We start from the raw sequence: 27637 nt of genomic DNA on the forward strand, positions 1-27637 counted from the left end.
ATGGGGCCAGAAACAGAGGACAGAGAGAGAGAGATGGTGGGCAATGGTCTGAAGGGAGAGAAGTGTGCACCACAATTATTTTTGTATTCAGTGGCATAGTCATATATAGCTGATTTTGGGGGGGGGGGGGACTGGTGACCAAAATTAGTGGATAGGCACCAAAGTTTCTTCCCGCCTGAGTGCAATTTATAAATACTTGAGCTAGTGGGGATTCCTAAGCCCTGCCAAATGAAGACATCTTCCTCCAGTCTGGCAACCTAAAATCTCCAAGCTTTTCAGCCAATGGCAATATCCTCAAGCTTCCACTGCTTTCATGCATGCATGAAAGCCATGGAGGGGACAAGGAGTAGGGAAGGCAGCAGCTCTGCAATATTGCTGCCAGCTGCAGAATCTGGGAAGTTAGAGGGGAAGGAGGTGGCCGTTAGTTATTGAGGCTTGGGAATTCCTACTAGCTACAGCAGGGGAGATGTTCATTTTTAGGGAGCCTAAGCTCAAAGTGGGAGGCCTAAAGAAACAGTAATATTTACCCTGACTAAACGATCCTCCACGTGCGCCGCTGACAAGCTGATTAAGCATCCCCACTCTGATGAGGCTCATTGTAGCTGTAATAGAAGTGAATGGGATACGGAAGCCTGTGACTGCTCCCACTGTCAGCGGTGCACGTGGAGGATCACTCAGTCAGGGTAAGTATTACTGCTCTTTTGGGTTCTTCTCCACAGTGTCCCTTTAATGAAGATTTATTATTAGATACGTACATCTTCTATATTAGTAATTGCAAATTTGGGACCTGCTCAACCTTTTTTTTTGCTCATCAGCTAGTGCTAGTATTTGTGTGGCCCCAGAAAACTTTTTTTTTGTCCAGTGTGGCCCAGGGAAGCAAAAGGTTGGACACCCCTGATCTAGAATGTCTCACCTATTGCACTGAAAAAGGAGATTATGTACTTACCCTGGTAAGCTCTTTTCCAGTAGATAGGTGAGACATTTTAGAAACCTGTTCTGTCCTTGCTGTGCCTGTTTCAGATTCTGATTACAGATTTCAGTCTCCTGCTTATCCAATCTGTTTCTTGGAGACCGGTTAACTCTTTGGGATAAACAAGAGTTTGTACATATGTATAACCTGTTGTGGTTGTAGTTCTGAACTCCTTTGACACCTCTGTTGGTTGTTAATGGTACTGTTTAGTTGTTTGAGAAGAACAATAGTTTAGCCTGTCATTACAGGTGCCTCTACTTCACAGATGAGTTGTCTCTCTCTCTATGCTTAGGTACTGACTGCTAGAGGGCGCTAAACTAGCCTCTGAAGTACACTAAAAGCAGAGTGAAAAACCTGAAATGGATTTCTTCCACAGATCATGCGAGTAGTGGGAAATAACCCTATAGTTTAGATTGTCTCACCTATCTACTGGAAAAGAGCTTACCCAGGGTAAGTACATAATCTCATTATACTAGGATTAGTAGTAACCTATGATGTTATGTTGGCTTAGTCCTGACCCAGGGGTTCCAAACTGGTCACAGAACCCAAAGTTCAGGACTATGCTGATATAACCATATAAATTTACACTAACCCGGAAATGTTAACGTTTCACCTGATGCAATGTTAAAATTGCTTGTGTAAAATAACTACTATACATTGGGATAATTGAGTCCAGGGCCCCTGCGCTTGGGATCATTGTCCTATACACCCTTCACCAGTCCTCCTTGCCCATTTTTAAAATGGTGTTTGCCAGCTGAAGTAGTTGGCCTCATCTCGTCTTTGTTGTTGTAAGGTGCTCGAGTCCTAATGACTTGATGAATTGCGGATCTAAAAATAAATCAGTTTTGTGCTAGTCCGGAAAGGTCCTCCAGCGTCTAACTTCATCCTTTGGGCTTCGAGTGACATAGCCAGTTCGATCTCTTCCAGAATCAATTTGTTAGTTCTGGTGGTCCATGGCACGCCTAAAATCCTTCTCCAGCACCAAAGCTCAAATGAGTCCATTTTCTTTCTGCCTTGTTTACATAGTGTCCAGCTTTGGCATCCGTAACTGACCACTGAGAAGTTGAATGTGTGAACAAGTCTGATCTTTGAAATGTTACCTCCTTGCTTTTGAATACTTTGTCCAGAGCTTTCATTGAAGAGTAACCAAGTACAATTCTGTGGAGTATTTCCTCCCTGCTAGTTGCTTCTTTGTTTACAAAAGAGCCCAGGATACTGAAATCCTTTACAACTTCTATTCTATTGCCTTCAAGCTCAAAATCTTCATCATTTTCCGTGTTCATGATTTTTGTCTTGTTTATGTTCAGTTATGAGTTTTGGCTTTGATTTTCTCAGTAGATACAGCATGTTTTCTTTGGAGCTGGTGATGAGCGTTATATCTGCATAGCACAGATTGTTTATACCATGTTTCCCCGAAAATAAGACAGTGTCTTATATTAATTTTGGACCCAAAAAACACACTAGGTCTTATTTTCGGGGTATGTACCTGATCTCTCCCCCACATGTACAGCATCTTTCCTCCCATCCCATCCTTGCTCAGCTCCTATCCTTCCTTCCCTCTCATCCCTCGTACAGCGGAACCCGTGCCCAGCAGAACCCCTGCCCACTCTAAAGAGGCTGCTTCGGCCTTCTCTGCTGGGGAATTCACTCTGCCGCATTACTGATGTGCTTTGGCCTTCTCCACTGGGGAAAGCTGCAGCAGAGTGAATTTCCCAGCGGAGAAGGACAAAGCAGCCTGTTTAGAGTGCTGCTGGCCCGATGCTGCTTTGGATGAAGGTATATAGGGCTTACTCACAGTCAGCAGAGTTCGGATGGGAGGGAAGGATGAAGGGTCAAGGGCGGATTCAGCTGCACGTGGGGGAGGGGGGAAAGAGTTGCTGCCGGCAAATCCCGAGGTTAGGGCTTACTTTTGAGGTAGGGCTTGTATTAAGATCTACCCTGAAAATCATGCTAGGGCTTATTTTTGGGGTAGGTCTTATTTTCGGAGAAACATGGTATTTGGGCCATCAACTTTGAAACCAGCACACTCTTCTTCCAAATTTGGTTTTCTGAAGATTGTTTCACCATACAGGTTGAACAGGTAAAGTGACAAAGTGCATCCTTGCCTGACGCCACGTTTTACTGAAAACTAATCGGTGTTGCCATAATCAGTTCTCACTGCAGCTTCTTGATTTTCATATAGGCTCTTTATCAGCTAAATTATGTGTTTGGGTATTACTATTTGCATTAGCATTCGCCATAGTTTGTTGTGATCCACAGTCAAAAGCTTTGCTGTAATCGATGAAGCAAAGGTATAGGATTTTTGTATTTTTTGCTCTTCTCCAGTATCCATCTAACATTGGCAGTAATGTCTCTTGTTCCTTGATCTTTTTTGAAACCAGCCTGAGCTTCGGGTAGTTCTTGCTCAATGTATGATTGAAGCTTTTGTTGTATGATTTTCTGCAATATTTTGCTGGTGTGTGGAATTAATGCAATTGTTCTGTATTTACATTTATTCATTCAATTTTCTATATCGTTCTCTCAGGGGAGCTCAGAGCGGTTTACATGAATTTATTCAGGTACTCCCTGTCTGTCATGGCGGGCTCACAATCTCTCTAATGTACCTGAGGCAATGGGGGGTCACAAGGAGCAATGTGGGTTTGAACCCACAACCTCAGGATGCTGAGGCTAAAGCTTTAACCACTGTGCCACACTCTCCCCCACTGTAGTTGTTACAGTCCTTGGCGACACATAGTAAATGTCTGCCCCTTTAGTTATACCCATTAAAAATACATGATTAAATTAACTTGTCTCTTCTTTGATATTTCTGGGTCATAGACTATAAAGTCCACTTAGTATTTCCTAGGTTCCAAATGCTGAAATTGGCGTCCTTGCTCACTCCAGCCTATCCAATCATCTTGTTTGCAGGATATCTACCATAAAGTCTGGCCAGTAACATCCTCATATTCCAAGTTAGTGGAGTTCAAATCGATGCCCTCCCCAGCCCAACCCTACACCAAATCATCACATACGGGACACAGACTGTGCAAGTCTATCCAGTACCGGCCTTAGCTTTTTAATTTAAATCCTTTGTTTTCTAATTAGAGATCCTCTATGTTTATTCCACGCTTTTTTGAATTCCATCACCGTTTTCCTCTCCACCACTTCCCTCCAGGGCATTCCAGGCATCTATCACCCTCTCCGTGAAAAAGAATTTCCTAACATTGCGCCTGAGTCTTATGCCCTCTAGTTTTACCATTTTCTCTTCTCTGGAAAAGATTTGGTTCGAGTATATTAATACCTATCAAGTGTTTAAATGTCTATATTATATCTCCCCTGTCCCTCTTCTCCTCCAGAGTATATATTTAGGTTTTCCAGCCTCTTCTCATTCTTCTTTTGGTTCAAACCCCTTACCATTTTCCTCACCTTCCTCTGGACTGCTTCTTTTTATATCTTTCACCAGATAACAGCCTCCAAAACTACTGAACACAATACTCCCAAGTGCTGCCTCACCAACGACCTATACAGGAGCATCAACACCTCCCTTCTTCAGCTGGTTATTCCTCTTTCTATACAGCCTAGTATTCTTCTGGCTAATGACACCGCCTTATCACACTGTTTAGATCCTCAGATATAATCACCCTAAGATCCCTCTCTCCGTCTATGCTTATCAGCCTCTCTCACTTCCCAGCACATCTGGTTCCTTCAGATTTCTGTCTCCCAAATGCATCACTCTGTACTTTTTCACATTGAATTTTAGTTGCCAGACGTTATTCTTCTAACTTTTGCAGATCCTTTTTCATGTTTTCTACTTCTTTCGGAGTGTCTACTCTGTTACAGATCTTTGTGGTATCCACAAGGAGGCTAACCTTACCTTCTATAACCTTTCAACAATATATGCCTGCTGGCCTCAGTACATCTGCTACAGGTAAAGTATCTTTTCTTTTTGGAATGGTTTCCTGGAAGAGTTTAAGATAGGATCATTTCACTGACTATTCATAATCTGTGTTAGGAAGTAAATACAAGTTGGTTTCATGTGCTTATATTTTTCCCTTTTGTTTTGTTTTTTTTCAGCGCGAACTTTCAAAGGCTTCAAAATCTAACACCAATTCTAAAATTCTAAACTCCACCACTACTAACATCCCATCCTGAAGGTTGGAGCTGAGAACCAGCAATGTGAGATAACAGTGAAGTGATAATGGACTTTAAAGAATAACGGTGCAAATACGTATTTTACTTTTGTGGTTTTGATGGTCCATGTTGAAGTAGTTTTTGTTAAACAGAATAACCACCATGGAACAGAAATAGTCTTCCCAATCCTTTGTGCTGCTTTGGGAAAATCAAAAGCCACCGTACAATGATACTACTATTGTTGCTGCGAATCTGGACCTGTTGGCGTTTTCATCTGCTGAGGTAGTGAAGATCTAAGAACTTTAAAGACCAATGGTTCATGGCAAAAGTCTTTCAATTTTACTGGATATGTAAACCATGCAGTGCATGAGAGAATCAGTTCTGTTTCTTGTCTTGACAGGAAAGTATTCCATGGCTTTTTTAGCAGTTTCTGGTACTATATAGAATGATGGGCCTCTGTGTTCTTGCCCCCCAGTTTTCACATTATTAATACAAATTCCTAAGAGTGGAATACATTAGCAATAGTGTGGATAACTTATATTGCATTTGATACTATCCTCAAGACTTTTACAGTTTATTAAACATTTTACGTTTAATGACTTGTACAAATGTATTTTATAATTTGTGCTTGCACAGCTGGGCTAATGTATATGGGTTTAGTTTTAGTTAAATCATGAAACAAATTTGCACCTTATTGATATCACTACAATTTTTCATTACTTTTAGTATTTATTCTAATTTGCATGTGGCCATTGTGTGTAAAATGTTCTCTGGAAAAAGGACTTGACCAACTAAGGTCTGTGGCTGTGCTTTGCAGTTTTATAAGCAATATGATGTTGATCTAGAAGGAAAAGGGTTTTTCACTTTTAGTTTCTGAGTGAAGGAAAGCATTTCCCTAGAGTACTTTGCCAGACACTCACCTTTTATTTTTTTTAAGGCTGACTTCCATTTTATCTTAATCTGTCTTTTCAACTGAGGATCTTAGGAATTTTCACCACAGCATTCCAAACTGGATTTTTAATGGCTTATTTTTATACATTGTTCCTATATGAAGGCTGAGAAGTAAACTACTGATAGTCTCTGGTGTATTCTAGTCCTATCGAGTTGCTGAGAACCAATTGGCTGAACTTAAATTTGCTGTCATAGATGCAATTTGGTAAATGAAATTAAATTTGGGAAATACAACCAAGCATTCAACCTAAAATTGCCTAGAATGTGTGGCATGATGTCAAATTGTGTGGGAAAAGCTAGTAAATTTTTAAATATTTGTGAAAGTAAGTTCTATAAGAGTATTTTTCAGCTAAGTGGTGACAGATTGGATGAGGGAGTATTTTCACCATTTCTGCAGCGCTCAAAGGATAAAACAAGGATATGCCCATTCACTATGCATGTAGATAAACCAGCCTTTCTATTTTGCAACATTAATATGGTGGCTTAATTCTTTGCTTCCATATTGTCCTATGAGTATTTTTTTGTTCAAATAATTCTAGTCCTAGTTGGGCGTTAAGCTATGGCCCGTTAAAAAAAAATTAAAGGATCCTTTGCAATTTTGTACAAAGATTTAAAGAAAACATTTTAATGTTCTGAATGGAATAAATTTTATCTTGTTCAACGTTTGGGCCTTCTAACACTGTACAGTTGTATTGTAAAATAAAGATGTTTAGATGCTATTTTAAAACTGTTGCTCTGTGATGGATTCTTTGGGACAGGTATCTTCATATTTTACTATTCTGATCTGACAGTAAATTTATGTGCAGTATTTAAAGATTAACTCTGACAGCAAAAGCCTTTGAAATCTTACCTGGAAGCTATATGAATGGTGATAGAGTAGGGTTTCTCAAAACCTATCCAAATGATCCCATAGCCAATTTGGGTTTTCAGCACATTGATAATACAATACAATACCATATTGTTTCTTATACCTCGCAAATGTCAACTGGGAATTATTGTGGCTTACATAAGATTAATAAGGTTAGCAACAGAAATTAATGAAAACAGATACGTTTTTAGCACATTCCTAAATAGAAGATAGAAGGAGGTCTGACATAAATAAGCAGGTTGGGAGGCAGTTCCAAATTTTGGGGCCTTGAAACTTGAAGGTGGATTCTTTTTTTTATTATTATTTATTCATTTTCATAACTTCAATTGTGCAGACAAAATGATGCATTTACATAAAATATTAACATTACAGCACAATAAACTTAATATAATAAAGACAAGGCTTATTTTCCCCCACCCATTTTCAATTGATCAACATCTTCAAAAAAAAAAAAAATAATAATATCTATAAACAACTCTTAACCAGTGCCAAAACATACCCCCACCCAGATGTGTATGGTTTCCTCATTCATATGAATAACTCCTTACAATATTTAGTTAATGGTTCCCAAACCTCCATAAATTTTACTGCCTTGTCATATGGAAGAGCTTCATGGTTACCCGACCATCTCACAGCGCTCTCAAGCCACCCCCCTCTTGAATGTGGATTCAAAGAGTGATTTCCTCTGATGCATTAGTCCTCAATTAAACAGCTTAAGGATGAAGTTGGAGAGAGGTTTTAGCTTGGGCCGCACATGAATATGTATGATTGGATTACCTGAGTCTCCAATGCATTTCGCACATAGTTAAGATATCCTGAAACTAGTTGTGGGTCACTAAGAGAATGCTAGAAATCCTTTTAAAATCTACAAGCATGACTGAATTAGACATAAATAAGTGTAGAACAGCTGTCCTAGAGCTCAGAGCTTAGGCTATAGTTCTGAGCATGTGTGCCTTCTCAAATAGTGATCTCAATTTGGATGATTCCCACACAGCAAATGCAATGAAGCCCATTCAGTTCCTGTGGACTTCAGTGCATTTTGATTTAAACAGCTAGAAATTCTCCCAGAGTTCTGTCCCTGAGGATTCTCAGCTGACTTAAGTCCCACCTACTTCCTCCTGGGCCTGCATAAGCAGTTCTTTAAAGGACTGCATGTCAGTCAGGCAGGCCTGCACCATCGGTGGGCCCCTCAGTCGGACCAAATACCTCTGCCCAACTTCACCCATAAGTAGCAACAGTCCACAAAGCTGTTTGAGAACCAATGCATCAGAGGCAATCACTCTTTACCATCTGCTGGAGCCTGAGAAATGCTGATTGCCTGGGAATTAAACAAAATACTCTTAGGCTTGCTCTGAAGTCAGTATTTCTTAGCATAACCAAACTATCTGGAGCAGTCTGGAGAGATGCTAAGGAAATACATGGCACTTTAGTTTGTGCACAGTGAAATGTCAATAGTTAATTATAAAACATGGTCTAAACCAGCGGTCTCAAACTCGCGGGGCTCATGCGGCCCCCCAGCTGCTATTTTGCGGCCAGCGGTCTAGTACCCGAACTTGCAACTGGGCAACCCGATCCCGCAATCTGGGCAAGTGCCTGCTGCCTTCGCGTATGCCGGGACTCCTGCCTTCGCTTACCTGCCAGATACGCGAAGGCAATAGTCCCGGCATATGCGACGGCAGCAAACAGTTGTAAGTCAGCTGGCGCCGGCGCGATCTCACACACTGGGCATGAAGAGAAGCTCCAGCGTCGGCGTCAGCTGACTAGCAACTTCCTGCAGCCGCATCATATGCCAGGAAAACATGGGAATGCAGATTCTGAGAAGAAAGCAGAAAAAAGGGAAAAACTGAATGTTAAGTTAACGCTAAAGATGGATGCAAGGCAGAACGTGAAGACGGAGAGAAAAACAGTCAAAGGACAAGAAGGCCCTGGAAACAGTTAAAAGCACAAAAAAATGAAGTCAGCAGACAACAAAGGTAGGGAAAATATTTTATTTTCAATATAGTGACTGAAATGTGTCCGTTCTGAGAAAGGAAAGATGTTAAACTTTAACTGTGAGGGCCGCAGAAAAAAATAGGGTATTTGGAGGGCCACAGAAAAAAAAGTTAATATCTTATTAAATAAATGACAATTTTGCATGAGGTAAAACTCTCTATATTTATAAATCTTTCCTTTAACAGTTAAAGGAAAGATTATAAAAACTAGTACCTACAAATCCAAAATGTGGCCCTGCAAATGGTTTGAATTTGAGGCCACTGGTCTAAACAGAATGCTAGAGACACATGAAACAGCCTGAAAAGTAGAGAAGCAGAAGGGTAGCGGAAAGGAGAAAAAGGAGGGGGATAAGGAAGCAGGGGTGATTGATTTTATTATGTTGGCACTAGTATGACATAGTTTTGGATTTCATTTTATTGTACTTATTAGGGGTTTTTTTTAGATATTGTTCCCCAAAGCAGGTAATTGGCAAAATGTAGTTCAGGCAGGTTTGATCTTTTGTCAATATAATTTGTCTTCTTTAGCACTCTCCAGACCAGTAGAGGTTAATCTTTATGAGTGGGTATATATCCAATCATGACCAGCAGGTGGAGACTGAAAACAAAACTGTGGAATAGTAAATAATGTATTCCTATCAGTCTCCAGCAGGTGTTGAGTGAGCTGTACCCATGGAATTTGTTTAGAGATTTCTAGTCCCTGTTTTTGGCCAGATTGAGCTTGGGTGGGCCCTGTTTGGGGGTCCGTCCGACCTCGGGGGTGTCAAACCCAGTGGGTCTCGAGCGGGGTCCCTCCCCCCACTTCCTACACCTCCCCACATTTTTTTTAGAGGAGCCTCAGCAGAAAGCCTTGCCCCCTAAATCAAGCAAGGCATATCGCTTAGAGAGCCTGTGGAATCTGTTCTGTTAAAAAAAAAAAAATCCTGAGGTAGTGCTGGTCTAAAAGGTTGTTTCCCTTTAATCTCACTGTATTTTTCATCTAACTGGTACTATATTTCTAGCTAGGTCACGTATGGAGCAATGAGCACTTTACAAGGGAAAAAGTGCTCATTGTGCTCCAGACGCGAGGCCTGTGTAAGCGGTGTTCAGGCCGGTGCAGTGGAGGAGCTCCATCTGCAGCGGCTGCAGGCACCCAGAGCTCCCCACCGATAGTGCCTCGCAAGTCAGCTAGGAGCACTGGGGAAGACCGGTCTTCTTCCACCACCCACGGAGGGATTCTCTTGACTGCCGACGGTCAAGGTACAAAGGATTCCCACTCGGCTGATTTTTTTTGACAGCTGATGCCGGCTTGCCTGTCTTAGCAGCTAGGACTGTTCAAGTTTCCCAGCCACTACAAGCCCTGGAGGGAGCATTTTTGGTGGAAACTTCGCCATTTTTTCAGTCTGGCCCCTCCATTTTGTCTGCAACCTCAGATGACCTTCCCCCTGTATTGGAAAAACAGGGGTAGGTTTCTGCTGGGACCCCTGGGGGTTTTTTCCCCTGATTTAATTTTTTCTTTATGCAGAGCCTATTTTCAGGCAACTGGGGGTCCCATATGCATCCAAAGGGTTTCGGGGAGTGAGGTTTCCTCCGCACCCCCTATGGCTTTGCCTCCCTCTTCTCCTTTGACGTCCCCCCTCCTCCGCTTTCCAAGCGCCCACGGGTAACTTGGGATGAGGATTTGTGGTCTGAGGAGCATGTTGGCCTGGATGAGGACCTGGACCCTTTTGAGGATTTCTAGGACCCTCTCGAGGGGACGGCCACTGGCGGCGGGTTGTCGGGTTTCTGTCCTCCGGCGAAGAGGTGTCCATAGTGTGCATTTTTCAGAGGGATGAGCTACCGGAACTGATTCAACAGGTTTCCTCGGTGCTGCGTTTTGATGATGCGCCTCTGGAGACTCCGCATGTGGAAGACCCTCTGCTTAGGGGGATCTGTAGTGTTTCCCACTCTTTTCCTATGCATTAGGATATTTGGGATATTGTACTGGCGCAGTGGAAAACATCATAGGCGCCATTTCGGTTGGTGCGCACCATGGCTCGCTTGTATCCCATCTCAGAGGGGATCGGGATACGTTAAAGTCGCTGGTGGTAGATGGGTGTCCTAATCTGGGCGCTCTGTATGTAGGGTTAGGAGAGCAATGATGAGTACTGGTGGGGCGGGGTGAAGAGTTCCATTGGGTAGGAGGGGGAATAGGGGAGGGGAGGTGGGGGTATTGAAAGGTTCTGGCACTTAGTTACGGATATGATAAGTGGGGTTAGGTGGGGGGAGGGGGTGGTGTGGCATCTTCAGGGCTCATAAAATCAATTAAAACCGCCCTATTCGACAAATTCACTGACTAAAACAGACCATCCTCTCTCTCTATGATATTCACCTCAGTAAACGCTATTACAATCTCTTAGGAAGCTCCAATCTTCATGTATTATCCCAGGACAAGCAGGCAGGTATTCTCACTAGTGGGTGACGTCATCCATCCAACGGAGCCCCGATGCGGACAACTCACAAGCATACTTGCTTGTAGAAACTTTTAGAAGTTTCGAGTTGCCCACACTGCGCATGCGCGAGTGCCTTCCTGCCCGATGCACCGGGCGTGTCTCCTCAGTTCTTTCTCTTCCGCGGAGCTGAGAAGTTTGCCTTCGAAACTCTCTGCACGAAGTTCCTGTACTTGTGCCTTCTGTGCCTGCGGTTTTGAGGGTTTTTTTGGGCTCATTATCGTTGTCTCACGTTGCGTTTTCTTGTTTAAAAAAAAAAAAAAAAATTATTTTGATCGTTCGACCGGGCAGCCTTCTTTCAATATGAACCGCCTAGAAGTCGCTTGACTATGGCGGTATAGAAAAATAAAGTTATTATTATTATTAAAAGAGTTTAGGGCCTTGGAGTGCCTTTCCGTCCTCACTAGTCTTGCTTGCCCTATGTAGAGTAAATAAGGGGGGGGGAGTTTGGTTACTGTTACTTCTGTACATGCTTGTTATATTATTGTATATGATGCATCATTGTTTGTACTGTACACTAGAGAATGACACGGGGAAAAAATCTGTCCCCGTCACTGCACCGTCCCCAGCCCACCATCCTCTGCACCGCCCCGTCACCGCCATTCCCTTTCACCACCCCGTCACCACCACTGCCATCCCATTCACCGCCCCGTCCCTGCAGCATCCATATAAGCCTCAGTACTGCGAAACACCATGAAGACAGAAGAGTTCTGCCACTACTACTACTGCACTGAGAAACTGTTTCAGTGCTTCTACTCTGTAGTAAAAACTGAACATAAAATAAATCAATTAACTTGTCCTCCCTTTCAATGACGTGTCCCCCATGTTCACCTATAGCTCGAATCAGGTCAATTGTGCACACTAAAAATGCAGGAGGATCTGGAACGTGAGCGCAGGCAGGCAGTGATACAAAAACAGCAGACACCTGACCGACTGCAGTGTTCCGCCATCTCCCTCCCTCCATCTCACCTTAGATGTAGAGTATGCCGGTTTTCTTTTTCGCCCAGCCGCATGTGCGGGTGTTCATTTGTTCAATATTCTCCTCTGATGCAACCGGAAACAGGAAGTTGCAAGAGAGGAGAAGATTGATCACTGCGAGCGCAGCTTGGCGAAAAAGAAAGCCGGCATACTCTACATCAGTGGTTTTCAACCTTTTTACACCCGTGGACTGGCAGAAATAAAAGAATTATTTTGTGGACCGGCAAACTACTAGGACTAAAATTTTAAAACCCTGTTTCTGCCCCATCTCCGCAAGCTCGGTCACCTCAGTAACTATAGAAAAATAGACAAATATAGACAGCAGATATAAATTCTCAAAACTGACACATTTTGATCACTAAATTGAAAATAAAATAATTTTCCTACCTTTGCTGTCTGGTGATTGATTTCATGAGTCTCTGGTTGCGTTTCCTTCTGTCTGTGTATCCTTTCTTTCATTTCTTTCTTTCTGCACTCAGGCCCAAGAATTGTTCCTTTCTATTCCCTCCCTATGTCCTTAGTGCCCCAGTACCTCCTTCCCATGTCTTTAGTGCCCCCAGTGCCTCCTTCCCATGTCCTTAGTGCCCCTTCCTGTCTTTAGTGTCCCCAGTGCTTCCCATGTCTTTAGTGCCCCAGTGCTTCCTTCCCATGTCTTTAGTGCCCCCAGTGCCTTCTTCCCATGTCTTTAGTGCCCCCAGTGCCTCCTTCCCATGTCCTTAAGTGCCCCTTCCTGTCTTTAGTGCCCCCAGTGCCTCCTTCCCATGTCTTTAGTGCCCCTAGTGCCTCCTTCCTATGTCTCTCTCACTGCCTTCCACACTTTGTCCCACCCCCACCCCCGAAGCTTGCCTGCCTGCCTGTGCCTGTCTACCTTTCTCCCTCCCTAGCCAAAGCCAGCCTGCTGCCTCCCTGCCGCTCAAAAAAAAAAAAAAAAAAGCCTCCGTCCTTTTCCCCTTCTCTTACCACCATGCTGCAGCTGCTAAAGCCGGAAGTCTTCTTTCCGACTCAATTCTGACGTCTGAGAGGACGTTCTGGGCCAGCCAGGCAGCGATTGGCTGGCCCAGAACGTCCTCTCCGACGTCAGAATTGACGTCGGATAGACTTCCTGTCGGCTTTAGTAGCTGCAGCATGGCGGTAGGAGAAGGAGAGGCTTTTTTTTTTTTTTCTTCTTCGCGCGGACCGGCAGAAATTCAACCGGCGGTGCTCTTCCAATTCAAAGGTGAGGTGGAGGGAGGGAGATGGCGGGGACCATGCGATCTTGATTGCCTCACTGCGGGGACAAGTCCATTCACCGCTCCACGGGGCGGTGAATGGCCTTGTCCCCGTCCCGCAGAGGCCACTATTTTTTCTTCCCCATTTTGGCGGGTTACCCGCGGCTAAATGCGGCTAGCCGCGGGTAACCCGCCACCGTGTCATTCTCTACTGTACACCCTTGGGGTGCCCTGGTGTTGTATTTGCTGCTGTTTGCATCAATAAAAATTGTTTGAACCTAAAGTCGCCGGTGGTTGACGCGGTGGTCTCAGCGATTTCTAAGCAGCATAAAGTGCCTGTTGAGGGCGGTTCTGCCTTACGGGACTCTGAGGAGCGTAAGTTGGAGGCCATTCTTAAGCAGAATTTTCAGGTCTCTGCTTTGGGGGTCCAGGCGGCTATTTGGGGGGGCTGGTGGCTCGCGCCAGGTTTCGGTGAGCTGAGCGTATCCTGGATCATGAGTCTGATGACTGGTCCTTAGTGGATATATGCCCACTCGTAAAGATTAACCTCCACTGGTCTGGAGAAGCTAAAAGAAAGTAAATTAGCAGATAAGAACCTAATTTCTCCTTTCTTGTCATATTAGTCAGTGCTGTTTCTTGCTTGGCCATGCTGCTGTCTCCCGCCAAGGTTGGATTCTTCTGTTTACCTACTGTAGAGCCTTGCATCTGAGAGAGAATGTCTCCCAACTGTACAGTTTGGTGTACCTTCCTGAATTGATTTGTGCATTGTACAGGAAATTTGCTTAGCCTTTTCCAGTTAAAAAACCTTGTCAAGTCAAATGTTCAGAAAGGCTTGGATAGAAGGGACTGTTGCTAACTTTATTTTATTTTATTAGTTTTTTAATCTTTATTCATTTTTACATCTTACAACAAGTGAATCAATAAATGACATTTGAAATAGAATACATCACTTGAATTTCTATTATATTCAACATTAAATCATAAAATTTAACCCCCTCCCTCCCATAATCTATGCAATCACATATATCATATAAAATTTTCTTTCCTATTGATCTATACATTTTAATAAAATTCAGAAATCCCCTCCCTCCCACCCCCTCATTTGTATTGTACTTATAATGGAAAAATGGTATCTATTCATTACAATAATTTGTCAATAGCCCCCCAGATCTCTTTAAATTTCTTATAATTTTTGTATGGCTATGGTTCTTTCCATTTTATAAATGTGACATAACAAATTCTACCAAAAACTGTAATTGAGTCTACTCCAATTTTTCCAATTCCAAGGTTTAATGTTTAACCATATTCCACTTTCTAATACATTACAAGCCAAACTGTCTAGGCTCATTCTCTTTTGAATGACATAATACAAATGTGCTCCAAACTCCACACACCACATCCTGAACATCAAGCTGATGCTGGGAGAAAAACTTTACACGGGTTGGCTGATCTGAACTAGCTGTATCTCCATGTCCAAGCTGGCCATAATTGCCTAAAGGTAGAAAAGAAAAAGGCAGACCTGATTATTAGTATTAAATCAGTGCTAAGTACTCTAATATGCTCACCAATGGGATATTTTAGTTCTCAGTTCTTTACTGCCTACGGAGTTTCTGACTACTTGAAAGTATAAGCCACCACTGTTATCAATTCCAAAAAGGAGAATATGGGCTTTTTCAATGAAGGACTTTGTTCCTGATATTGAACCACATGCAGTAGAGGTGGTCTTAGTATTCGATATATATTAAGGAAGCAGATCATAGATACTGAAGGATAAGAACCAGTGAAAGGCTTAAGCGCAGACACTTACTAAAAGTACAACTCCAGAGTCACAGGAACATGAAAGAATATAAAAGGTATTATAATACAGAAACCATAAGACTGCAAAAAGACAACACATTAACCCAAAATAAAAATAGCTGCAAATCTAGAGTAAGCAATTGAAGTAAACAGTGTAAGAGTGTACAATAAATTTGTCTCCACAGCCTTTTTTGCTTTCATCTAGGGATTTAACTCACATATTCAAAATTTCAAATTCATACCAACAATTTTGACATGCCTTAAAGATGTATCTTTTTAAGAAATTTTTGTGAGTTAGATATAAGATGCTTATTCATTTGTATTATTAGTCTTTGTGAACCACATAGAACGTAATGGTATTTGCGGTATGCAAGTGCGTTTTATGTTTTGTTATGCTATGCTATACTCAACTAGCGTTCAGCTAAAAACTTCACAATGAGTGAAGTCTCTCAGAGCCACCCCAATACTAAACTAAACTAAACCTTAGGTTTGTATACCGCACCATCTCTGCAAGCGTAGAGCTCAGCACGATTTACAGAGTTAGGATAGAAAGAAACTCCAATGAAGGGTTAAAGGAAAGGAACTAAGAGGGTAGAGAGGGGCCAGGGTACGAGAGAGCGGGAGGTGTTAGATTTTTGAGAAGAGCCAAGTTTTCAGGTGTTTGCGGAAAAGTTGGAGGGAGCTGGAATTTCTGAGTGAGCATGTGAGGTTATTCCAGAGTTCTGTGGTTCTAAAGGGGAGGGATGTTCCTAGTTTTCCTGCGCGGGATATACCTTTTGTAGAAGGGAAAGATAGTTTCAATTTTTGGGAGGATCTGGCGGAATTAGGGTTTGAGGAATTCCAAAAGAGTGGAATAACGGGAGGGAGGATGCCGTGAAGGATCTTGAAGGCTAAGCAGGCATATTTGAAGAGGACTCTGGAGGGTACTGGAAGCCAGTGAAGCTTGGACAGGAGTGGAGAGACATGGTCGAATTTGCCTTTTGCAAAAATAAGCTTAGTCGCAGCATTCTGAATTTGCTGAAGTCTATGTAGGTTTTTCTTAGTTAGGCTTATAAAGATGGAGTTGCAATAATCCAGTCTAGAGAGGATAGTGGATTGAACAAGGACGGCGAAGTGAGAGGCCTCTACAGAAGGAGGGGAGGAAAAGAAATGGACTTGGAGTTCCAAGTATTTCCAGACACATTCCTTAATTTTTTAAAAATATTTTGTGAGCTGAACATAAAGTTGTAACTCAACAAAAAGTACAATAAAATAGTTTAGTAGTCAACAGGGCTGAGTAGATAACCGTTACCGTCCGCTGGAAACTGCACAAACTTTATTCCTCTGTCTTAATCTACAGGTCGACGGATATAACTCACAAGTTTGGACTGATTTATTGATGATTGTAATAGTATAAGTGAGGTCTGGGTTTGGGCCTGTTCACACAATGCCAATCATAAAAGGTGCAACAAAAGTCTTTATTAACTGAGAAACCTGAGTCCGGTTACTTCAGTCAGGGAAAAGGAAAAATAGTCTCTTAATTTCAAAGGAAAACGTCTTGAGATGGGCCTGTCGGGCTTACAGGACACAAGACCCAAACAAAGGTTGCAACAGTCTTTCTCTGTTCAGGTACCCAGCCAGATCTCAGAACAAAGTTCATGCATTGTCAGTATCCAGAAGCCGAATGTCTAGCAGTTGCAATCAAGGCGTATACCAGGGAACACTGCTTCCTTCCACACCCTGGACCTCCTCAATCCAGCTCTGGCCCTGACTTTAAACTTCCTGGCAGCTGCTTTCCCGACTCCTCCCTTCCTGTGCCACTTCCCCCTTGGAAAGGCTAGGAAAATTAAGGTGGCCCCGACACTGTGAGGGAGTATCCAGCAAAGGTGAGTGGTAGCGTCCTACAGACTTCCTCACAGAAAGGAAAGCAGTTTTCCCCCATTTTCCACGACTTGGGTAGAATTGAAAAATTATCCATATTCTTTATTTTTCTGTTAACTTTTCCTCATCTCTTAAATCACTTAGTCCCTGAGATTCTGAATGTTACCAAACGCAAAGGAGTCAATTTGTAGCACACTGGTGAGTATGGAAAATTGTTATACAACTTAAAAGTGTATAGTCTGGCTCAAAATAAGCATTAAGTCTCCTCAAAATACAAGTATAATTCTCCAGAGACAAACAGGGAAGATGCAGTTACATGAACTCCTCGGACTTATCCAGCATATCACTGCTCTCCCCTAGCTATGGAAAGCTTTGAATTCCCGCAATTGATGTGTTCCTCCACTTGCCTTCACTTTCTTTTTCAGCTGCTCCTGAAGGGTTGCAGCTCTCCCCTCATCTCTCACCAAAAAGAACAACACACCAACAATTGCAGAACTGCAAGAAAATAAAAAAAAGGCTCCGGCCACAACTCCATCTCCATAACCACCCACATGGCCTTACAACAGCTGCTGGTTGCATCCACTTGCTCCCTCCCCCCCAGGATCCTGTTTTGTTACTGCTGGGGGATGTGACTTTTAATCACTGCCATTATCGGAGTCGGGAGCAGCACCTCATATGGGGTCGGGGGAAGCTGCAAGGCAGCGGTCAGTGTTCCACATCCACTCCTCCAGTCTCTGCAATAGTGGCACTCGGCCACCAGGAGGCCAGAAATCAGGCGAATCAAAGTCAATACAGGGTGGACTGTACGGAATCCCATGTTGTCTAAAAGAAAGAAGATTAGCAAGGTAAGAACCTAATCTTTTATTCTTTAGCGATGGACAAGGATTCAATACATTAGCTGAGGTACCAAAGCAGTGTCAGAAGAGCCTGTCCGGAGTACTGAGGACCCAAAAGCGGCATCAGGGCAGGATTAATTCTTTGAGGGCCCCTAGGCACCCAAGTACAATGGGCGCCCCTGGCCCTGCCGCTACCCCTGCCCCCATTTATCTGTTTTCTTATTTACTTCTTTATTTCCACTTGTATTTCTTTTTTTAAAATTCAAAACAAAGATTAGCATACCAGTGCACAGTTTTTCTTCTATGCAACCCCAAACATCTCTGAACAAATCCCCCCCTTCCTAAACATCTCTGAACAAATCCCCCCCTTCCTTCCCTTCCCACCTACTTACCCAGGACTTTAACTCTGAACCCTTTCCATACATATATAAAAGTGTTCAAGTATATTGTAAATCTGTAATACTATCCAAAATATAAGTCTATATTAATAGCCAAGTTTACAATGCCACTCTACGTCAACAAACTGTAACCCATATGTATGGATAAATAACCAAATCTGTAATTCCTCTACTACGTTCCACTCCACGTATGTTAACTTGTAACGAAACAACAAGGCAAGGGGTCCACCAAACAATGTTAGTTGTTACTCCTGTTAAGAGTATTTATTTCTGTTTCAAGTTCTTAGTTCTGCTTGGCTATTCGGCAGACTGCTGAGAAAAGAGAAGAGAATATATTATATACTATTCCACAGTTTTGTTTTCAGTCTCCACCTGCTGGTCATGACTGGATATATTCTTCCATTATAACCCCCATTCTTTATATCTTTTGTAACCCCCATTTTATATCTTTTGTAATCCGCCTTGAACCGCAAGGTAATGGCGGAATAGAAATCTCTAATGTAATGTAATTAACCTCTACTGGTCTGGAGAAGCTAAAAGAAAGTAAATTAGCAGGTAAGAACCTAATTTCTCCATTTCTCTTTTCATTCATTGACTGACAGGGTTTTCACCTATCCGGGCTTTACAGATCACTGCAATCAACTCACTTGCTGCCAAAATCTCTCCTCCCAGCTCAGTGGAGCGGTACCTTTAAAGGTTTATATTCATTCTGTTTCAGTAGGGCTATCATTTGATCTAATATACACTGCTTCTCTTTTCATTCGTTGACTGACAGGGTTTTCACCCAATCCGTCTTAAACATACCTGCGATCAACTCAGTTCCTGCCAAAATCCCTCCTCCCAGCTCAATGGAGCAGTACCTTTAAAGATTCATTGACTGACAGGACATTCACCCAACCCAGCTTAAACATCTCTGCAATGAACTCACTTCCTGCCAAAATCCCTCCTCCCAGCTCAGTGGAGCGTAAACTTTAAAGGTTTATATAGCCCCATTCATTCATTCTGTTTCAGTAGGGCTTTCAATTCATCTTTCCATAGCAAAGCAGCAGATGAATCCAGACTAGTGGGTATAGCTCACATCGACCAGCAGGTGGAGATAGAGAACTGATTAACAGTTGGCCTTAAAGCCTGGTGTTCCTCTTGTTACTTCAGTTTTGCTCTATCTCCCAGCAGGAATGGAGCTTACTCTACTAGCTCCTGGATTCTGGCTGGGGCCGGTTTGGTGGTGTTCCTGTGGCTTCCTCTGTTGAGACTCGGTCTCTTCAGTAGGACAGGGGTGCCTGGCTGAGCGGTGCCGGCTTTGGGAGCTACACCTGGGCCCTCCCAGGTCCCTTCTCCACCCTCCCCTCCGTTGGTTTGAGTGGGTTCTTGGGCCACTGCAGGAAGTTCGTCTTGGAGTTCTTCATTCCACTACAAAAAAAAAAAAAAAAAAAAACAGCGTCTTCCTGCTTGTGCTGAGCCATGCTGTGTGGCTTGCAGTGCGATTACCAGCTGTAACCCGACTGCAGTTAGAACGGGGACCGGTTGGTGAGTTACTGTGTTTGCTGTCTGCCTCCTCTTTAGTCAGTCGGTCGTTCGTGTTCGTTCCGGCGGTCGCGGGGGGGGGGGGGGGCGGAGTCAGCGGTCGGCGGCGTGGTGCCACGCGTGTGAAAAAAAAAAAAAAAAAGTTTTTTTTTTTGAAGCGCCGGTTTTAGCGATGGCAGCAGTGGCGGCTCAGCGGTGCTCGCGCTGTGGGAAGCGCAGAGCACTGTCAGGCTTCTGCTCTGCAGGGTGTGGGGACACACCGGCAGAAGATGCCTTCCTGCAAGCGTGTGAGTTAGCCATCTCCCGTGTCAGTGAGGCACGGTCTACGTCCCCGGGCCTCGAGGGTGACTCGGGGGGACTGCAAGGCTCTTCCGCGGCTGAGGGGAGGTCAGCGGAGGTCGGGGAGCCGGGGTCGCTAGGGGACAGCGCGGCTGCGCGCCCTAGCATTGATCAGGCTGGTTCAACTTTACTGGGGGTGAGTTCCTTCTCCCCGGAATTTGTTATGTTATTGCACCAAGCATTTCTGCTACAGGGCTCGCAGTCGGCCCAGTCGGGGCAGGCGACCTGTCCGTCCCTCCCGGGGCCTTCCACCTCCACGGGTTTAACCGGGGCTAATGCCAGCCCGTCTGCGGGTCCTGTACTGTCGCCTGGGCGGTCGCAGGGGACGAAGAAACGCAGACTCGCGACCGTGGACGCTGAAGGTCATCTTCCCTTTTCACCTTTCTCCCTTCCTGAATCATTAGAGGAAGGGGAGGTCTTAGATTGGGAGGTAGAGGATCCCCCGGGCAGGGAAGTTGATGATCCTTCCGCGCTCCGGCTGTTTCATAGAGAGGAGCTGGCGTCCTTGATTTCCAAGGCTTTGCAGGGTTTAAATATCTCTCAGGAGGATGCTAAGGTGTCGGGTAACCCCCTGATGGGAGGTACGCGTAAGCCACCTAGGTCCTTTCCGGTGCATGAAGCCATGCAGGAGCTGATCTCGGCGCAATGGGATACGCCGGAGGCCAGTTTACGAGTGGCAAAGGCCATGCGGCTCCTGTATCCGGTTGACCCGACTGAACTTGAAAAGTTTAGGTTACCTAGGGTGGACGCTTTGGTGGCAGCGGTAACGAAAAAGACTACCTTGCCGGTGGAAGGGGGGGTGACACTAAAGGATGCGCAGGATAGGAAGATTGAATCTTCACTAAAAATGTCCTTTGAAGTAGCTGCGGTTACCTTACAGGCCGCTATTTGCAGCTCGTATGCGGCGAGGGCATGTTTGCAGTGGTCACAAGGGATGACCGATAATTTAATGGAGTCCGGGGGTTCTGTCCCTTCGGAACTGGCTGATTTGGAGTCAGGCTTGGCCTATTTGGCAGACTCCTTATATGACATTATTCGAGCATCTGCGAAACAGATATCTCTGTCAGTGGTATCGCGCAGATCCCTATGGCTCCGACATTGGGCAGCAGATGCTGCATCCAAGCTTCGGCTGGTGAGACTCCCTTTTAATGGAGGTTTATTATTTGGAGAGGACTTAGAGAAATTGGTGAAAGATTTTGGGGATACCAAAACACAGCGTCTACCGGAGGATAGGGCTAGGCCCCCGGTGAGGTCCTCCTCGTCTAGACCGCGCTTCAGAGATGTGAGGCGGTCCAGGCCTGGTAAACCATTCTTCAGATCAGCATGTGGTTCTTTCTCTGCGTCGGGGCCTAGGTTTCAGCAGAGGAGTTCCTTTCGTACGACGAAACCCTCTTCAGGTCAGCCAACACGTACCCCACCAAGTCGCACTCCGCAATGACGGTGGCTTGGCTCCCTCCGCCCTTCCCTTAGGGGGCCGGCTTTCGGCGTTCCGGGCGGAGTGGGCCACAATCACGTCAGATCAGTGGGTGTTGGACATTGTTCGAGAAGGGTACAAGTTGGAGTTCGCCTCTCCCGTCGAAGATTCTTTCTTGGTGTCCCCGTGCCATGGGGCGGCCAAGGGAGAGGCGGTCCGCATGACTCTTCAGGGGCTGCTCGATCTGGGGGCGGTGGTACCGGTACCCCCGGAAGAGGTAGGCCGCGGGATATATTCCCTTTACTTCATTGTTCCAAAGAAGGGGGGGTCGTTCAGACCGGTGCTGGACCTCAAAGTGGTCAACAGATTTCTCAGTGTTCGCCATTTCCGGATGGAGACGGTACGCTCGGTCATTGCGGCAGTTCGACCGGGAGAGTTCCTCACGTCCCTAGATCTCAAGGAGGCGTACCTACATCTCCCGATCTGGCCTCCGCATCAGCGGTATCTAAGGTTTGCGATTCTTGGCCAGCACTATCAGTTTCGGGCAATGCCCTTTGGCCTGGCGACGGCTCCCCGCACCTTTTCCAAAGTCATGGTCGTGGTAGCAGCCTCTCTTCGCAAGGAAGGGATTCGGGTACACCCTTACTTAGACGACTGGTTGATCCGCGCCTCGTCCAGACAGGAGAGTTTGTCGGTTACTCAGAGGGTAATATCTCTCCTTCAGTCGTTAGGGTGGATCGTCAATTTTCCCAAGAGTTTTCTGTCCCCGTCGCAGTCTTTGGTACATCTGGGGGTCAGATTCGACACTGCTCTGGGGAGAGTATTTCTACCCCGAGACCGGGGAGAGAAATTGCAGGCTCAGATTCGCCTACTTCTCGGGTCGCCCAGACCTCGGGTTTGGGATTATGTGCAGGTTTTGGGCTCCATGGTAGCGACTCTGGAGGTGGTCCCCTGGGCTCGGGGCCACATGAGACCCTTACAACAGTCGCTTCTCTCTCGCTGGTCCCCAGCTTCTCTGGACTACAATGTGCGTCTCCGATGGAGTCCTCGGGCGGCTCGCAGCATGCAATGGTGGCTACACGAGTTGCACCTGTGGCGGGGCATGCCGTTAGCCACACCGGAGTGGGTGGTGGTGACGACGGATGCCAGTCTGAGGGGCTGGGGGGCCCAGTGCCTGCAAGCGTCGGTGCAGGTAGTGTGGTCCTTAGAGGAAGCACAGTGGCCCATCAATTTGTTGGAGTTAAAAGCGATCAGATTGGCGCTGAGGGCTTTTCAGTCCCTGATTCAGGACAGGCCGACCAGAATCTTTTCGGACAGTGTCACGGCGGTCGCATATGTCAATCGTCAGGGGGGCACTCGGAGTCCGCAGTTGGCCGAAGAGGCAAGGATATTGTTTCAGTGGGTAGAAGGGCATGTTCCGCTTCTATCGGCGGCATACATTGCAGGTCACGAAAACGTGCAAGCGGACTTCCTCAGCAGAAATCTTCTAGATCCGGGCGAGTGGGAATTGTCGGCTCGAGCGTTCGACCTGCTAGTCCGTCGGTGGGGGTTGCCAGAGTTGGATCTCATGGCTTCGTCCCGCAATGCAAAATTGCCTCGCTTCTTCAGCAGGCGCACGGAGAAGGGCTCGGAGGGGGTGGACGCGTTGGCCCTCCCATGGCCTCCAAATTCCCTTCTGTATGTGTTCCCGCCTTGGCCCATGATAGGGCGGGTGTTACAACGCATCGCTCTCTTTCACGGCAGGGTGATCCAGGTGGCTCCGGATTGGCCGCGTCGACCGTGGTACGCAGATCTCGTTCAGCTTTCAGTAGGCGATCGGGTGACGTTCCAGGTAACTCCGGACTTACTAACTCAGGGCCCAATCTGGATGGAAGATCCGGCCCGCTTTGGTCTTACGGCCTGGCTCTTGAGCGGTCAAGGCTAAAGAAGAAGGGCTATTCGGAGCAGGTGATTGCCACGCTTCTTAAAGCTAAGAAGATTTCGACTTCGACCTCCTATGCGAGAGTCTGGAAGATTTTTGATGCTTGGTGCGGTCGACAGGGAATCGCGCCCTTCCATGCATCTCTGGCGGCTATTCTTGCCTTTCTGCAGGAAGGCGTAGAGAAAGGATTAGCCTATAACTCTTTAAGGGTTCAGGTGGCGGCCCTTGCCTGTTACAGGGGCCGGGTGGCTGGCGCGTCGCTGGCGTCGCAGCCGGACGTGGTCCGTTTCCTCAAAGGGGTTCACCATATCCGCCCGCCGGTAAGGCGAATTTGTCCTTCCTGGAATCTTAAACTCGTCCTGGGGAGGTTGCAGGGGGCACCTTTTGAACCCCTGTCAGCGGCCACTTTGAAGGATGTCACGCTGAAAACAGTGTTCTTGGTGGCAATGGCTTCGGCGAGGCGAGTATCGGAGCTTCAGGCGCTTTCTTGCAGAGAACCCTTTTTACGTTTTTCTGAGACGGGGGTGTCAGTGCGGCCGGTGCCGTCCTTCCTGCCTAAGGTGATTTCTTCATTTCATGTGAACCAGAGTGTATTCCTCCCGTCCTTCCGGAAGGAGGATTGGGGTAAACGATTTTTGTCTTTGCGTCGACTGGATGTGCGGCGTATGCTTCTCCATTATTTGGGGGTGACGAATGATTTTCGTAGGTCGGACCATCTCTTTGTATTGTTCGCGGGTAAGAACAAGGGGATGGCGGCGTCTAAAGCGTCCATTGCGCGTTGGGTCAAGGAGACGATTGCTTCGGCTTATGTGTTGACAGGTAAGAAAGTACCGGAGCACCTTCATGCTCATTCCACTCGGGCATTGGCTACGTCTTGGGCGGAGTCCGGGGGGATGTCTTTGGAGGAAATTTGCCGAGTGGCCACTTGGTCGTCGGGTAATACCTTTTCGAAGCATTATCGCTTAGACGTAGCAGCCAGTGCGGAGGCAAGTTTTGGCACTGCGGTACTGGCGGAGGCGGCATTGGCGTCCCACCCGGTTTGAGTTTGCTTTGCTACATCCCACTAGTCTGGATTCATCTGCTGCTTTGCTATGGAAGGTAAAATTATGGTCTTACCTGTTAATTTTCTTTCCTTTAGAAGCAGCAGATGAATCCAGAGCCCCTCCCCAAGTGCACTGTATGTGTGTAGGGTGTTTGTTTATGGTTTCAGTTGGGATATGGTTGGTAATTGTATTATTTAGGGGCACATTTTCTACTGGAATGAAGTTTTGTGGATGCTCATGCTCCTTTCGGGCTGCTTGGGCAAAATGCATAACTGAAGTAACAAGAGGAACACCAGGCTTTAAGGCCAACTGTTAATCAGTTCTCTATCTCCACCTGCTGGTCGATGTGAGCTATACCCACTAGTCTGGATTCATCTGCTGCTTCTAAAGGAAAGAAAATTAACATGTAAGACCATAATTTTACCATCTACACATCTGGTCTCTTTTTTGGTAATATCCTCTGTGCCTCATTGAATTGTATTTCTCTGTCTTTCATGTAAAAGTGTTCTTGTACTTTTAAAATAGTATTTGGGATATTGACTATTTCTCTTAATGCTGTATTTTTAAAGGCCTCTCTCTCTTCTTTCCTCACCAGCCCTATCTCCACAGATTGGTTGACTGACGGGATATTCACCCATCCGGACTTTACAAATCACTGCAATCAACTCACTTCCTGCTCCCATCTCAGCGAAGCGGTACCTTTAAAGGTTTCTAGAGCCCCATTCATTCAATCTGTTTCAGTAGGGCTCTCATTTGATGTAATATACACTGCTTCTCTCTTTTCTGCCAAAATCCCTCAGCCCAGCTCAGTAGATCGGTACCTTTAAAGATTCATTGACCGACAGGACATTCACCCAACCCGGATTAAACATCCCTGCGATCAACTCACTCCCTGAGCTCGGCTTAGTGGAGGGGAACCTTTAAAGGTATCTAGAACCCCATTCATTCATACTGTTTCAGTAGGGCTATCATTTGATGTAATATACACTGCTTCTCTCTTTTCATTCATTGACTGACGGGGTTTTCACCCAATTCGGCTTAAACATCCCGGCGATCGATTCACTCCCTGCCAAAATCCCTCAGCCCAGCTCAGTAGAGCGGTACCTTTAAAGATTCATTGACTGACAGGACATTCACCCAACCCGGATTAAACATCCCTGCGATCGACTCACTCCCTGAGCTCGGCTTAGTGGAGGGGAACCTTTAAAGGTATCTAGAACCCCATTCATTCATACTGTTTCAGTAGGGTTATCATTTGATGTAATATACACATCTGGTCTCTTGATTCATTGACTACTCACAGGATTTTCAGCCATCCTGTCCTTTACACATCCCTGCGATCAACTCACTCCATGCCAAAATTCCTCCTCCCAGCTCAATGGAGCGGTACCTTTAAAGATTAATTGACTGACAGGACATTTACCAAATCCGGCTTCAACATCACTGCAATGAACTCACTTCCTGCCAAAATCCCTCCTCCCAGCTCAGTGGTTCGGTACGTTTAAAGATTCATTGCTGACAGGGTTTTCACCCAACCTGGCTTTACACCTCCCTGCCATCAACTCACTCCCTGCCAAAATCCCTGAGCCCAGCTCAGTAGAGCGGTACCTTTAAATATTTATTGACTGACAGGACATTCACCCAACCGGTATTAAACATCCCTGCCATCAACTCACTCCCTGCCAAAATCCCTCTTCCCAGCTCAGTGGAGGGGAACCTTTAAAGGTTTCTAGAACCCCATTCATTCAGTCTGTTTCAATAGGGATATCAATTGATGTAATATACATATCTTCTCACTTTTGATTCATTGACTAACAGGGTTTTCATCCAACCCGGCTTTACACTAGAGGTCTGCACGGGAACGGGGATTGTGGGAATTCCGCGGTTCCCCAGGAATCCCCACTTAACCCACGGGATTCCCACGGGGATGGAAGGCTTTGGAAGCAGGGTTCGTCCATATAATTTAATGGACACGTCAATCTTAGTAAAAGAGGGGGTTTATTAGTTAATTAACTGAACAGAAAATAAAAAAAGGGTTCCACCAGAGATTCCACAAGGAAAACAGCAGCACAAACAGAAAAGAAACTGTGGAACTGATGATCCTGTCAGAAGTAATTGCTGCTTTTTATGGGGACGGGTGTGATTTCTGTCCCTGCGCAACTCTCTACTTTACACCTCCCTGCCAGCAACTCACTCCCTGCCAAAATCCCTCAGCCTGGCTTAGTGGAGGGGTACTTTTTAAAGATTTCTAGAACCCCATTCATTCATTCTGTTTCAGTAGGGCTATCATTTGATCTAATATACACTGCTTCTCTCTTTTCATTCATTGACTGACAGGATTTTCACCCAATCCGGCTTAAACATCCCCACGATCAACTCACTCCCTGCTAAAATCCCTCAGCCCAGCTTAGTGAAGGGGTACCTTTAAAGGTTTCTAGAACCTCATTCATTCATTCTGTTTCAGTAGGGCTATCATTTGATGTAATATACACATCTGGTCTCTTGATTCATTGACTCACAGGATTTCCAGCTATCCTGTCCTTTACTCACTCCCTGCCAAAAACCCTGAGCCCATCTTAGTGGAGGGGTACTTTTTAAAGATTTCTAGAATCCCATTCATTCATCCTGTTTCAGTAGGGCTATCATTTGATCTAATATACCCTGCTTCTCTCTTTTCATTCATGGACTGACAGAGATTTCATCCAACCCGGTTTTACACATCCTTAAGATCAACTCACTTCCTGCTAAAATCCCTCAGCCCAGCTTAGTGGAGGGGAACCTTTAAAGGTATCTAGAACCCCATTCATTCATTCTGTTTCATTGGGCTATCATTTGATCTAATATACACTGCATCTCTCTTTTCATTCATGGACTGACAGGGTTTTCACCCAATCTGGCTTAAACATCCCGGCGATCAACTCACTCCCTGCTAAAATCCCTCAGCCCAGCTTAGTGGAGCGCTAC

The 27637-nt window shown here is 45.3% G+C and overlaps 2 protein-coding genes across 11 annotated transcripts in view; one reads left to right on the top strand and one right to left on the bottom strand.

The window, feature by feature from the left end:
* PRC1 (protein regulator of cytokinesis 1) overlaps positions 1 to 6752 on the top strand; it is a 137442-nt gene extending 130690 nt beyond the window's left edge. For 4 of the 6 annotated variants that reach the window (XM_033921030.1, XM_033921027.1, XM_033921026.1 and 1 more), the window contains one exon: positions 5024 to 6752. In XM_033921030.1, the coding sequence (XP_033776921.1) occupies positions 5024 to 5052 (29 nt within the window). In that variant the 3' untranslated portion in view covers positions 5053 to 6752. Of the gene's footprint in view, positions 1 to 1262; positions 1421 to 5023 lie in introns of all 6 variants that reach the window. The other 2 variants (XR_004537025.1, XR_004537026.1) reach the window with 1 other exon arrangement.
* An 8055-nt stretch (positions 6753 to 14807) lies between these two features.
* RCCD1 (RCC1 domain containing 1) overlaps positions 14808 to 27637 on the bottom strand; it is a 35099-nt gene continuing 22269 nt past the window's right edge. For all 5 annotated transcript variants that reach the window (XM_033920089.1, XM_033920088.1, XM_033920087.1 and 2 more), the window contains one exon: positions 14808 to 15033. In XM_033920089.1, the coding sequence (XP_033775980.1) occupies positions 14864 to 15033 (170 nt within the window). In that variant the 3' untranslated portion in view covers positions 14808 to 14863. The remainder of the gene's footprint in view (positions 15034 to 27637) is intronic.

Source organism: Geotrypetes seraphini, chromosome 14 (assembly GCF_902459505.1).
Source record: "Geotrypetes seraphini chromosome 14, aGeoSer1.1, whole genome shotgun sequence".
NCBI lineage: Eukaryota > Metazoa > Chordata > Amphibia > Gymnophiona > Dermophiidae > Geotrypetes > Geotrypetes seraphini.